We start from the raw sequence: 14,807 nt of genomic DNA on the forward strand, positions 1-14,807 counted from the left end.
CTTGCAACCTTTTTCTGCCAAAAATCGCAACAAATTAAGGGTGGTGTGCAAGCTTTCAGTCTTTCACTTATCTGTGGAATTAATCCTTCCATAAACTGTCTATTGAAGGCTCGGATCGTGACTGGCAGCTCTAAATCCATTCCCTCATCTGCCATCATCTGCCATCATACTTTCTATAGATAAGTAAAAGTCTGATACAGTCTGTCCTGGCATTTGTTTCATGGGTGATATTGACCCCCCCTCTTGTTGTTTTGCCTGACAGAAAGCTTCTAATCTAGCAATAAAAGGAACCCTTGAGTCTATATGTCTGACATGTCCTGTCTCCAGTATTGCCATCCCCCTCAGCTCGGTCTGCAGGTCAGTCATAAACTGGTTAAACAGGGTCAGAGTCATTTTATGTCTGCATAAATCCTCCTCATCCTGCCAGGTTGCTTCATGTGTATTCATTAATTGTGTCACAAATCTACAGAAAACAGCTGGCTTTACTATAATGCATGTATCAATGCGTACGGGGGCTACAGTTTCTGAATGAAATTCTTATACTCCACAAACCTGAAAAAAAAACAAACAAAAACATTCTCTACCCTTAAGTACAGGATATATCTTGTGTGGTTTACGTTCTATGTCAGTATATGGGGGTGGGATGGTTGAACTAAGATTATTTAAAATTTCAACATTTTTTGTTCTTCTGTCTTTCATATCCCAACCATCACAGTCTGGATTATACTTCCACCCCTCTTCTTTTGCTCTATTTGAAACCTTAATTAAGCATTGAACCTGACGCATCCATTGCTTCTCTAACACCTCTCCTTGTCTGTCCCTTTTTATTTCACTCCATACATCCGGGTCTAAACCCGCTGCTCCTTTCACCTTAAATTTACGAAGGACATCCTTTAAGTCCTGTGCTTCGGTTTTCCCATAAATGTTCTTAATTATCTGTGGCACCGTATAGTGCGCCACAATTCCCTGACGGGTTTTTGTGTTCCTCTGGCCCATTCTAACAGTCCTGCCTAGGTAGCGTGTGGGACACTTAGTGTACAATATAATGCGGCTACAACATATACAAGAATGAATAATTACTTTATATGCTAGCCCAATAACAAACCAGCTAAGTTACACTAGTTCCTCGTTGCCTTCCTCCTAGGGTGCTAGAATACTAGAAACCTCTTCCGGAATGAGATTTCTGAAACCGAATTACTTTATATGCTAGCCCAATAACAAATAATTACTTTATATGCTAGCCCAATAACAAACCAGAATGCGGCTACAACATATACAAAAATGCGGCTACAACATATACAAGCATTCCTTTAAGTGGCCAGGTATCCGACTAGATCTCCGGACTTTTGGAGATCTTATTCCCTCCCCGTATCTGGGAATCCCTCTCATACACTCTTATCCCTGCTTTATGGAGCAGACAGGGCTTATACTCTCAACCCGTCTATGGTTTATGAGTTAGATGTGAGGTTAAGCATAAGCGTCAGACCCCCAAGCTCACAAGCCCTCAGGTTCCCAATCATGTGAGGTAAGGCGCATTCCGTTGCTTAGTTCGGCAATCCCCTTCTAACTCATACCATCCTTGACAAGGCTCATTCACTTTCTCAACAAGACAGACAAGACAAACACAGATAACAAACAAACAAATAATTCCAGCAATATAAACTAAAATATGCAGTAATTCTAGACTCACCACTACAGAGGCTGGTGTTTTAAAACCAGGAGAACCGTAACTGACAGAACGGATAGGCACAAATCAGGGGAGCACAGAATATAAGAAAAATAAAGCTTTTTCTTACCTGCGCATGTTTTTTGATCTGTGGTTCCCGAAATGCCTGTCCTTTCGTTCCGTCAGGGTAGCTCAGCCACCTCTTGTAGTATCATCGGTGAGTCCCTCGTCCGGGCGCCAAAATGTTAGGTTCAGCTTTTAAGCAAGTTGCTTTAAGTTTATATTGCTTTGTCAAATTATTGCTTCTATAGGAATTAAGACACAGAGTCAGAAATCCGTGTATCAGTTCTTGAGCATAATGGACTTCTGCTCTTTACTTCTTTCAAAGGCCTTTTATAGGCAATTATACAAACAATAGCATCAGCACAGCCCCCCCACAAAGTGCAAGGGTAAACAACAACAGGAGTCACCTGGGCTACGAACACAAGCTTCAACACCATGGCAATACAGTTACAAGAAAACAAAAGCAGCTTCAATTGAGTTCAACAGCCCAAAAGTTACATTCATAACAGATTTACACGTAGGCATTATATTAAGTGAGAACTCTAAATTAAATCCCTGACCTTATCACCAGGGACACTGAAACGATGCATAATCAGTGTCATAATAGTGAATAGAGCTCAAAAATTTACACTGTGCCTTCCGATGCAACCACTAAATTGAATGGGCACAGATAAAGCTTATTTATTCATGTAATAATACATTAATTATGCCATGTGTTTAAGATACACATATGTTTTAGCATTAAGGGTAATATTAGCAGGTTTTTAGCCTCACAGAGTGCCTATACAGTATTCTTATATTAAAACGTATTTATCCAGCAACACTGCAGAAGATTATATTTGGGTGATTATACTAAGGGTTAAATTCAATCAGTTATTGGTTGGGGTATAAAAACAATAGTAAAGACGGTCATTATTCCATACACATATGCTGCGTACACACGACCGGCCTTTACAGCATACTTGGTCCGGCGGACAATTCGATCGTGTGGGGGTCCAGCGGAATGTTTTTCCCCAAAAGTTCGACGGACCTAGAAATTAAACATGTTTCAAATCTTTCCGATGGACTCGAGTCCGGTTGAAAAGTCCGCTCGTCTGCATGCTAGGCCGACGGACAAAAAAACAACGCTAGGGCAGCTATTGGTTACTGGCTATGAACTTCCTTTTTTTGTTTTGTTTTAGTCCGGTCGTACATCATCACGTACGAATCCGTCGGACTTTGGTTGATTGTGTGTAGGCAAGTCTGTTCATTCGGAAAGTCCGTCGTAAAGTCAGTCGAAAAGTCCGCCGGATTACGTCCGCGGCATTACTCTTGGACCTTTCCGCTGCCTTTGATACAGTTGACCACCCCTCCTCCTTAAAAAACTAAATTTGCTTGGTCTCCATGGCTACGCTCTCTGTTGGTTCGAATCTTACCTATCTCATCGCACCTTCAGTGTCACTTACAACTCCACTTCCTCCTCTCCAACTCCTCTTACTGTTCGGGTCCCCCAAGGTTCTGTCTTTGGACCTCTACTATTCTCAATCTCCTCCCTGGGTCAGCTGATAGCCTCCCATGGCTTCCACTACCATTTATATGCTGATGACACCCAAATCTATCTCTCTGTCCCTCAGCTCACCCCATCAGTCTCCTTATGCATCACTGATTTACTAACAGACATATCAGCCTGAATGTCAAACCACTTTCTCAAACTGAATCTATCGAAAAGCTCTTAATGTTTCCTCCCCCACGTGCCCCTTCCCCTGACTTCTCTGTCAAGATTAATGGCACAACTATCAGTCTGTCCCCACATGCCAGGGGGCTAGGGTTAACCTTAGACTCTGAACTGTCCTTTCAGGCCCACATCCAATCCCTGCCCAATTATGCCGCCTTAGCCTCCGCAACATTTCTAGAATACGCCTCTTTTTAACTAATGACACCACCAAGCTTCTAATTCACTCTCTGGTCATCTCTCGCCTCGACTACTGAAACTCCCACTACTCATTGGATTACCTTTACATAGACTATCCCCCCTTCAGTCCATAATAAATGATGCTGCAAGACTCATCCACCTTATCAACCATTTAGTGTTCTCCACCCCTCTATGCCAATCCCTCCACTGGCTTCCCAACGAATAAAATTCAAAGTACTAACAATAATTTACAAAGCCATCCATAACTCTGCCCCAGCCTACATCACCGACCTAGTCACAAAATACCAACCCCACCTGCTCTCTTCAGTCCTCCCAAAACCTCCTGCTCTCTAGCTCCATTGTCACCTCCTCCCATGCTTGCCTCCAAGATTTCTACAGAGCTTCTCCCATTCGATATGACGGCCCTCCATTTAAACAGGGAATACACGCGATCGTGTGCGAGCATCCCTGTTCCTTCAGTGTCGGCGTGTCAAGGGGACTCGCTCACCACCAAGGGGGGTGAACAGCCATTGGTCATGGCTGTTTACCACGTGATCTCATCACCGGTGATCACAGATGGTTCCACCCCACTGTGCACGGCGCATGCGCGCGATCGTCAGTGGCGGCGTGTTCCCGGAAACACTGCTCATCACAGACGCTGGTAAACAGCCATTGCCCGGCAGCTGTTTACCACGTGGTCAGCGGATCACGGCCGATCACTAAATGTCAACAAACCGCGGTAACGAGATGTTACCGGGTTCTCCTCCTCACACACTGATCGTGTGTGAGGATGAGATTGCGGTAACATAGCGCTTATAGTGTACACCAATCACACTGATTGCCCCCCCCAATAAAGAGGACCTGTCATCACCCATCATAGTACCTGTCACAGTTCATCTGAGTACCTGTCAGTCCATATGAGTACCTGTCAGTCCATATGAGTACCTGTCACAGACCATCAGAGTACCCGAGTACCTGTCACAGACCATCAGAGTACCCGAGTACCTGTCACAGACCATCAGAGTACTCGAGTACCTGTCACAGTCCATCAGAGTACCCGAGTACATGTCACAGTCCATTTGAGTAGCCGAGTACCTGTCACAGTCCATCTCAGTACCCGAGTACCTGTCACAGTTCATATGAGTACCCGAGTACCTGCCACAGTTCATATGAGTACCGAGTACCCGAGTACCTGTCACCAGGCCATCAGAGTACCCGAGTACCTGTCACCAGGCCATCAGAGTACCCGAGTACCTGTCACCAGGCCATCAGTGTACCCGAGTACCTGTCACCAGGCCATCAGTGTACCCGAGTACCTGTCACCAGGCCATCAGTGTACCCGAGTACCTGTCACCAGGCCATCAGTGTACCCGAGTACCTGTCACCAGCGCATCAGTGTACCCGAGTACCTGTCACTAGCGCATCAGTGTACCCGAGTACCTGTCACCAGCGCATCAGTGTACCCGAGTACCTGTCACCAGCCCATCAGAGTAACTGAGTACCTCTCACCAGCCCATCAGAGTACCCATGTACCTGTCTGCAGCTCATCAAGTTACCCGAGTACCTGTCTCCAGCCCATCAGGGTACCCGAGTACCTATCTGCAGCCCATCAGAGTAACCAAGTACCTATTTGCAGCCCATGCCTCATAGAAAATACGTTGGGGTGTTTGCTTTCCAAAATGGGGTCATTTTGTGGGTAATTCCACTGTCCTGGTGCTCCAGGACCTTCAAAATTGTGATAGGTAGGAATGAAATGAGATGTGTAATTTATGCTCCTAGAACACCTGAAGGTACTACTTCAATGTTGGACTTCTGTATGTGGCCAGGCTGTGTAAAAGTCTCACACATGTGGTATCGCCATACTCAGGAAGAGTAGCAGAATGTATTTTGGGTTGTCATTTTTGCTATATACATGCTATATGTTAGAAATATCTTATAAATTGACAACTTTGTGTAAAAAAAAAAAATGCGTTTTCATTTTTATTTCCACATTTTCCAAAAACTTCTGGAAAAAAATAACCCATTCAAAAGACTCATTATGCCTCATAGATTATACGTTGGGGTGTTTGCTTTCCAAAATGGGGTCATTTTATGGGCAATTTCATTGTCCTGGTGCTCCAGGGCCTTCAAAAGTGTAATAGGTGGTTGAGAAATGAGATATGTCATTTATGCTTGTAGAACACCTGAAGGTGCTACTTCAATGTTGGGGCCAGGCTGTGTAAAAGTCTCACACATGTGCTATCGCCATACTCGGGAAGGGTAGCAGAATGTATTTTGGGGTGTTATTTGTTGTATGCATATGCTGTGTGTGAGAAATAACCTGATAATATGACAATTTTGTAAAAAAATAAAAAATTAAAAAAATTTAAAAAATCTTCATTTTGCAAAGAATTGTGGGAAAAAATTACAATTTAAAAAAACTCACCATGCTACTTACTTAATACCTTGGAGTGCCTACTTTCTAAAAAGGGGTAATTTGCGGGGTATTTGTACTTTCCTGACTTGTTAGTGTCTCAAGAAATGAGATTCACCTGATGTACTGAAGGCTTGATCAGATGTGATCAATTTTCAGTGATTGGCACCATAGTTTGTAGACTATATAACTTTCACAAAGACCAAATAATATACACTGATTTGGGTTATTTTTACCAAAGAAATGTAGCAGTATAAATTTTGGCCAAAATTTATGAAGAAAAATTACTAATTAGCAAAATTTTATGACAGAAACAAAGAAAAAGGCATTTTTTTCACAAAATTTACAGTCTATTTTTATTTATAGCACAAATAATAAAAAACCCACTAGTGATTAAATACCACCAAAAGAAAGCTCTATTTGTGTGAAAAAAAGGACGCAAGTTTCATATGGGTACCTTATTACTGAGTAATTGTCATTCAAACTGTGAGAGCGCTGAAAGCTGAAAATTGGTCTGGGCAGGAAGGGGGTGTAAGTGCACTGTATTGAGGTGGTTAAAGAAGTCTATTCTGCTTCTAACTAACACTGTTTTACTTCCTCCATCAGCTCATCCCCCCACAGCTATTACCTTTTGTATCAATTGACCCTCTCTTTTTAGATTGGAAGCTCTAATGAGCAGGGTCCTCAAGAGGCCTGAAATGCGTTGAGGCACGATTGAATGATGTATACATCACTTCTGAGTGATGTCACTAACCCCCCTCCGGTGGAATGCACGGTGGCATGGGTATCAGAACAGTGGTGGGTGGTTGCTACGGTATTGCTGGACATTCTGGATTCTGGTTTATGGCACTATAACATGTGAGTGTGCATTTTAAACGGTTCCCATCCGCGCTATAACCAAAAGATGGCTACAGTGTGGGCTTAATTTGCCGGGACGGCATCCATGTACATCCCCCCGTGATCAGTACTGCCTGGCGCCCCTTGCAGAGTTAGGACACAGCTGATCAATCACAGCGGCCCTTTACCACGTCATCAGCTGTGTCCAATGACAGCTGATCACGATGTAAACACAAGCCAGTTATCGCCATTCCTCTCCTCACGCTGACAGCATGAGGAGAGGAGAGCCGATAATGGGCTTGTGGTAAAGGGACATCTACACTGATAATTGAGGCACTGATTATCAGTGTCCTGATTATCAGTGCATCCCAACAGTGCCCATCAAAGCTGCCAATCAGTGCCCACCAGTGCTGCCAATCAGTGCCCATCAATGCCACCTACCAGTGCCTATCTGTGCCGCCTATCTGTGCCGCCTATCTGTGCCGCCCCATCAGTGTCTCCTCATCAGTGCCCACCAGTGCCACCTCATCAGTGCCCATCAATGCAGCTTCATCAGCACACATCAGTGAAGGATAAGAATTACCTTTTTGCAAAATTTGTTAACAAACAATGAAAAACTTTTTTTTTTTCCAAAATTTTCGGTCTTTTTTTCGTATATTTAGCAAAAAATAAAAAAACAGTGGTGAATAAATACCACCAAAAGAAAGCTCTATTTGTGTGAAAAAAATGATAAAAATGTTATATGGGTACAGTGTAGCATAACCACGCAATTGAAATTCAAAGTGTGACAACGCTAAAAGCTGAAAATTGGCCTGGGCAGGAAGGGGGTAAAAGTGCCCAGTAGGCAAGTGGTTAAAGGTTCTATAGAAGTTTGTGGCCATTATAAGACAATACTGAATAACAATTGGTTACATTACACTATGATGTTGCTTATTGACCCATTACATAGTTAGGCTCGGTTCACACAGGGGCAACCCGACTTACAGCGCGACATTGCAAGGCGACTTGGAGGCGACTTCAGCGCGACTTCAACGCAACTTTGAGGGACTTACAACGCAACTTCAAGTCGCCCCCAGGACAGTCGACTTTGCCTGTGGCCAATCAGAGCTAATCAGCTCTTGTGACATAATTGTTGTTCCTGTTCTTTTACTGGGTAAATTATTTTCTTTTTAATGTAAAGTCACTTCACTATAGATGAGGATCCGACTTGGAGGCGACTTCCATTGAAAACTATGGGTACAAGTCGCCTAGAAGTCACCTTGAAGTAGTACAGGAACCTTTTCTGAAGTCGGAGCGACTTTAGTAGTATACATTAAGACGGCTCTCAGTAACTATAATGGAATTTCTTATGTCCAGCAACTTGAGGTCTGACAAGTTGGATCCCAAGTCGCTGTAGTGTGATCCGGCACTTAAAGTGGTGTTTTGGCCGAAATTATACTTTTTAAATAAAAATACCCCTATAATACACAAGCTTAATGTATTCTAGTAAAGTTAGTCTGTTTTGTTAATTTATAGCAGTAGTTTGTTATTTTATAAACTTACAGCAGGCCGTGGCCATCTTAAGTGTGGGCATCTGAAGCCAGACTGTATTTCTTCCTGGATCTCATCCTTGCAGATGTCGCACATGCTCAGTGCAGCACAAGCAGTGTAATAGGTTTCAGGGCAGGTTTCCATAACAACGGCAGTGTCAGAGGAAGTTGCTGCCCCTTCCTAGAAGGCATTGCAAACAGGAAATGATGCAATGGGCCACAGCCAGGGAGGAGGAAGTGAAAAATGAATACAGCAGATATACAGTAGGTGCTGAGAAAAAAAAAATGTAAAAATATCCAATTCGTTTACAGTGCACAGTTTAGTGAGGGATGCTGAAGAGTTGTAAAAGTGGGTGGAACTGCACTTTAAGGGTCTTACGCTTCTGGTGAGGTTTTTGTCTCACAGGGGCATGTGGTTCACAAGCAAGCAGATAATTTGCACAAGAAAGCACAGTGTGGACTTTTGAGAACTATTTACTATTATGACACTTCATTTTGGGACACTCATATGAGAGTGCAATATTGCTATTTGCGTAATTGGTTTGATAATTGTATTTTTTGATTAGGTACTGAGTGACCATTATATGTGGTTTTAGACACTATTGTATTAGCGCCACTCTTATGTTTCTGTGTTTATTTAGATTTGAGCGTAATCAGTAGGGTGCACTTTTATTTGCGTGGATGTGGGAATCATTTTTATTGCACATCCACGGCATGGTTAATTTTGGTTATTTTGTAACTTTCCCATCTTAATAAACCTGCTGTTCCATGTTTTTGTGTTTATATTAACATGTACAGTATGTCTATTTAAAATTTCTGCAAGTACAGAAGATTACCTGTTGATCCTGACAGAGGTTAGACAGACTTCAGCACAGTTCTGAAGGCCTATGAAGCCCTGCACTCACAGTGTGTCTTCAGCCTTCCTGGTTGAGCTGTGCACCATTCAATCCAAAAGACCGAGGACTTCGTATGTTGACTGGGAGCACAATTTAAAAAAAAGGTCCAAAGTTAGTTTTTAGAGGTTACATTCACCTTTTCCACTGTAACGAAACGTCCCAGACTCCACTTGAGTGCTTTCGTCATATAACGCTTCCTCCCAGTCTGAATATAGATATCAGTTATTCCAAACCGCTAACAACAAACACAACAAGACAATACTCGTTTGGTTGCTGAACATGGGCTGTTTATTGAAAACACAGGTACACAGGTAATACTCTGGACAATCCCCCCAAATTGCATTCCAGGCAGGGTAGACTGTCCAATCAGCAGTGAGAGCTGATGGATGAATTCGCCCCCACCAATCTCACAGCTAATCTACATACACATCCCATAATATCCAAGGCAGACAGACACAATAGAACAGTGATGGCGAACCTTGGCACCCCAGATGTTTTGGAACTACATTTCCCTTGATGCTCATGCACTCTGCAGTGTAGTGGAGCATCATGGGAAATGTAGTTCCAAAACATCTGGGGTGCCACAGTTTGCCATCACTGCAATAGAACATTAGAATACAGCCACATTCCAAAGGACCCAGCAAAGAGTACACAACAAAATGAGACAATAAATGATTGGGTGAAAAACCCCTTTCCAGATCTCATTAATCAGCATTCCTTTCACATACATCTGTCCACTGAGTCCCAAGCTGGCAGAGACCATCATGGCCTCCTTAATAATGTCCTTTTGCATTACATAACAGAATATCTTCCTAAATGCTTGTAACTCCCTCAAATGCCAGGGCCCATAGTCAGTAGGCAAGAGGCTAGCATTCAGTCCCCTCTAGAAGCCTCTATCCCGGGTGAGTCTATCACATCTACAAATTAGCCTATGCAGGCAAGGGGCCCCAGCAGATATTACAAATTTGTGCTGCTTTGTAAAATGATCATTCATTTTATTGCTTTACCTGTAGGCCATTTGGATTCCTTACAAGGCCTTGCTAAAAAAAAAAAAAACTCCCAGTAAGTAACCCCCAAGTCCTGACTTGCTAGGATGTGAAAACCATTGGATGCTCACTCCAAGCATTGCAGGAGTATGAGTTCTGGAACAGATACAGATTAAGCAATTAAATAATATTGGTTGCAGCTTGTACCTACTCTTCTTTTATCCCCATTTCTTGTCTTCAGTTTTTAATGGATCCTCATAGATTCTCAGCTTTTCAGCCCTGACTTGCAACCACTTAGCTATGGCATAAAAAGTAAGTGGAAACATGTCCTGGGAAAAAAAATAAACATTGTACACACCTACCCGACAGTTAAATATTGAGGGAAATAAAAAATGTTTGTTATGGAAATATCTGTAGGAGCTATGATAACAGCATGTGATTGACTAAAAATATGACTTTTACAGATGCAATGGAATTTAGAAAAATGCTATAATTTTCGGCATGAAATGATACAAGTGCTATTTGCATCAACTGCAAAGATGATAGGAGGAAGCAACACCACGATATCCTGCTTATCAGAAAAGCATGAGACCCATACCGTGCCAATTACACTATTCGGTAGGAATATGGACTATTTCAAGATAACATTTTCAGTGGAATCGGTCCAGAAGGAAATCTGTGTGAGAAGTCTCTGGCTGTACAAAACTATTTTAGCCTTACTGTCTCTGGACTTAAATGAGGCTGTGGTTGTGTCAGAAAGTAACTGCTTACCACACATACACTATATTGTCAAAAGTTTGGGGCGCCTGCCTTTACACGCACATGGACTTTAATGACATCTCAGTTCTAGTCCATAGGGTTCAATATTGAGTTGGCCCACCCTTTACAGCTATAACAGCTGGAAGAATGGTCAAAAATTCCCATAGACACACTCCTAAACCTTGTGGACAGCCTTCCCAGAAGAGTTGAAGCTGTTATAGCTGGAAAGGGTGGGCCAACTCACTATTGATCCCTACGGACTAAGACTGGGATGCCATTACAGTTCATGTGCGTGGAAAGGAAAGCGACCCAATACTTTTGACAATACAGTGTACGTAAAACTACAAAATGTAAACAATACTTTCCAGGAAACACTACTGCAATGCAATTATGTAAATGCTGTACAGAATATAATGTGCACAACTTCTACATGAAATGGTCCTAGTCTGGGCCGGTGCGACCACTAGGAGAACTAGGCAGCCACCTAGGGTGCACTGCCAGCTAGGGCGCAGCCATGGCCATTGCCACAGTCCTCTCCTGTTACTTCCTCATGCCTGGTGGATGTCACCTTGAAAGCCGTCATATGAACTCTGCTGCCAGGGGGGACCGTGGAAGCTCTAAGGCAGGTGGCAGGACTGAGCAGGGACAGACAGACCAGGTACTCCAGCCATGCGCTGCTTGCTGTGTTCGGTGAAGCAGCTCAGGTCACTTCAATAAGGGGGCAACACACATCACAGGGGGGTATAGTCTATACAGGGCAGTGTGCGCAGGAAGGGGGTGTAGGGTTAAAGGGGGGCAGTGTATACAGGAAGGGTGGTGTAGGGTTAAAGGGGGGCAGTGTATACTGGAAGGAGGTTGTAGGGTTAAAGGGGGGAAGTGTATACAGGAAGGGGGATGTAGAGTTAAAGGGGGGCAGTGTGTACAGAAAGGGGGTGTAGCGTTAAATTAGGCCAGTGAATGCAGGAAGGGGGTGTAGCATTAAAGGGGGCAGTGAGTACAGGAAGGGGGTGTAGGATTAAAGGGGGGCAGTGTATACAGGAAGGGGAGTGTAGGGTAAAAGGGGTGGCATTACGTGCAGGAAGGGGGGGAAATGTGTAAAAAAAATTTGGGGGGGAGGGTGCAAATAACTGTTCTTGCCTAGGACGCAAAAAAAGTTTAGCACCGGCCCTGATCCTAGTAACCTGGACTGGACTTTTAAAAACTATGGAATTTGTAAGAAGGGCTTAAGGTAGCCATAGACATCCCAATTTTCATTCATTCAGCACATGGGCTGAACAAGACAGAATCAATTGATTTCCGCCATCCATGCTAACAGCATGGATGCAGGAATCTCCACTGCTGGCTATGATGCTGCAGCTGTCTGAATACAATGGCAGTGCTAAGCAGGTACTGCATCTAATAGGCTGCAGTCACTGTTTGGCTGATAATTTTCCAACTGGCTCGAATAAAGTTGGTTTAAATATTGACTGAATGAGCAGGAGACGGGTGAACTTCCAGTATTCAATGGCCAGCTTTACTTGCCCGTTAAAGTAGAACTCTTTGGCAAGGTTATAACCTACAAATATCAGTCATATGCATCTCTATATACTGTACATATACTGTATATCATATATATATTTATCTGTTAGGTGACTATAGGAAAAAATGGCTTCTGAAATTGTGCCTCCATTGTCACCCTTCGCCACCATCTTGTTGATTGTAAAATGAAGGAGCATCGGCACACTAATGTGCTCATCCTTGTTTTCTCACATCCAGTAAGCATGTTCAGTGTTAATCACCACGTCTTGAGAGCCCTGGCTGTCTCAGTGCTGCCAAGCTCCTTCTGCCAGTCTGGGTTCTTCTGTACAGAGAATTACAGGAAGCTGATATGAAAATAGCATCAGGTATAGCTACTATTTGTATGTACAATATGTTAGGATTTTAATGCACAGCTTGGTTATGTGGTGTTTTTTTTAAATACAGTATCTACCTTGAGTTTAGCTTTATTATTAGTGATATATGAGTTATCATACATTTCCAAACATAGGTGTTCAGTCTTATCTACTTAGTGCTTTGATAAAACAAATTTCAGCCATGGGTGACAATGATTACAAAAAGGGGATTCATTCCAGAGATATAAACGATAATTCTCCCACTCTACAAGACTCTGGTCCGGCAGCACCTGGAGTATGCCGTCCAGTTCTGGGCACCAGTCCTCAGGAAGGATGTACTGGAAATGGAGCGAGTACAAAGAAGGGCAACAAAGCTAATAAAGGGTCTGGAGGATCTTAGTTATGAGGAAAGGTTGCGAGCACTGAACTTATTCTCTCTGGAGAAGAGACGCTTGAGAGGGGATATGATTTCAATATACAAATACCGTACTGGTGACCCCACAATAGGGATAAAACTTTTTTGTGGGAGGGAGTTTAACAAGACTCCTCTTTAACAAAGAGGTTTAACCTTAAACTACGTAGAGGGTTCTTTACTGTAAGAGCGGCAAGGATGTGGAATTCCCTTCCACAGGCGGTGGTCTCAGCAAGGGGCATTGATAGTTTCAAAAAACTATTAGATAAGCACCTGAATGACCGCAACATACAGGGATATACAATGTAATACTGACATATAATCACACACATAGGTTGGACTTGATGGACTTGTGTCTTTTTTCAACCTCACCTACTATGTAACTCTGTAACTATGTAACTCCTGACTGTCATTAATGTATTATATGACACCATACCCATGTATGAGTCAGCCATGACAGCCCACACCAGGGCTGCTGTTAGAAATCACGGGCCCCCCTACAGCCTACCTGACAGCCCCCCCCTCACCAGAGATGACTGAGGACATCAGTCCCTTTCTCTGCAGCCTCAGCTGCACAGATGAATATATTGGAAGCACTCTAAAGCTTCCTGCTCATTCACAAACTGAAACAGAGAAAACACAGTTTACTTTGCTTCAGTGATGAATGGACACAGGAGTGATTGGTACTGATCACTCACTGTGTTCATTCAGGAAAGGAAGGGGCCAATAAATTATATATGTATTTCCCTGCTCTCCATCCAGAAACATCCCCCTGTGTGCCTGCAGCAGCTGGTGAGTAGGGAAGCCAGCAGTGCTGTGGGGGAAAGGGGCAAATGGGGGGGTCTGGACAGCAGATGGAAGGGGCGCATATGTAAGGACCCCTGCAGTGCAGCCAGAGGGAGAAAGAGGAGGAGAAGCTGGCAGGGGGGAGGCAGAAGAGGATTGGAGTCTGCAATAAGACAGTACAGCTGGCCTCCTGGTCAGCAGGTGTCCGGGCCCCCCTTTTAAACTGATGGGGCCCGGGCGCAGCACAGGAGGGCTGGCTGTACTGCCCTATCAGTGGCCCTTGCACACACAATGGATGAGATGGTGGTACACCTTCAGTAATGTAAGTTACAGTCGTGTTACTAACGATGTACTTTTCTAATGCGGTTTTAGATAAAGGGTTTATTGACATGGACGTGACAAGTGAGGAGCAGGACATACACAGCCGGGAAGAACATTGTTTTGTTGCAGAGTTTAAAGCATTTCCCCCTGGAAGATGCTCTTGGATTCATCGGTCTAAACCCTCAAAATGTGCTGTTATCACTGAAAAGAATGGAAGAAGGTATACACTAATGTACTACAGTATGCGTATGTTTATGTGTATGTGGGGAGCTGTAAAAAATATTGGATAATATTTACAGTTCTTTTCTCCTGATCCTGAACCTATTTGTTGTATACATGCAGTATGTATGCTGTGCTTTCTGTTTAGCAACAGCAGA

General features: G+C 43.4%; 1 protein-coding gene across 5 annotated transcripts in view; it reads left to right on the plus strand.

Annotated features, from left to right (window-relative positions):
• Positions 1–14,807, plus strand: part of FLT3 (fms related receptor tyrosine kinase 3) — a 179,473-nt gene that overhangs the window by 110,167 nt on the left and 54,499 nt on the right. For all 5 annotated transcript variants that reach the window (XR_012241492.1, XM_073613376.1, XM_073613372.1 and 2 more), the window contains 2 exons: positions 10,746–10,899; positions 14,482–14,650. Coding sequence is in view for 4 of the 5 variants with exons in the window: in XM_073613376.1 (XP_073469477.1) it covers positions 10,746–10,899; positions 14,482–14,650 (323 nt within the window). In the remaining variant the exon portion in view is untranslated. The remainder of the gene's footprint in view (positions 1–10,745; positions 10,900–14,481; positions 14,651–14,807) is intronic.

This window comes from Aquarana catesbeiana, linkage group LG02 (genome assembly GCF_042186555.1).
Source record: "Aquarana catesbeiana isolate 2022-GZ linkage group LG02, ASM4218655v1, whole genome shotgun sequence".
Taxonomy (NCBI): domain Eukaryota; kingdom Metazoa; phylum Chordata; class Amphibia; order Anura; family Ranidae; genus Aquarana; species Aquarana catesbeiana.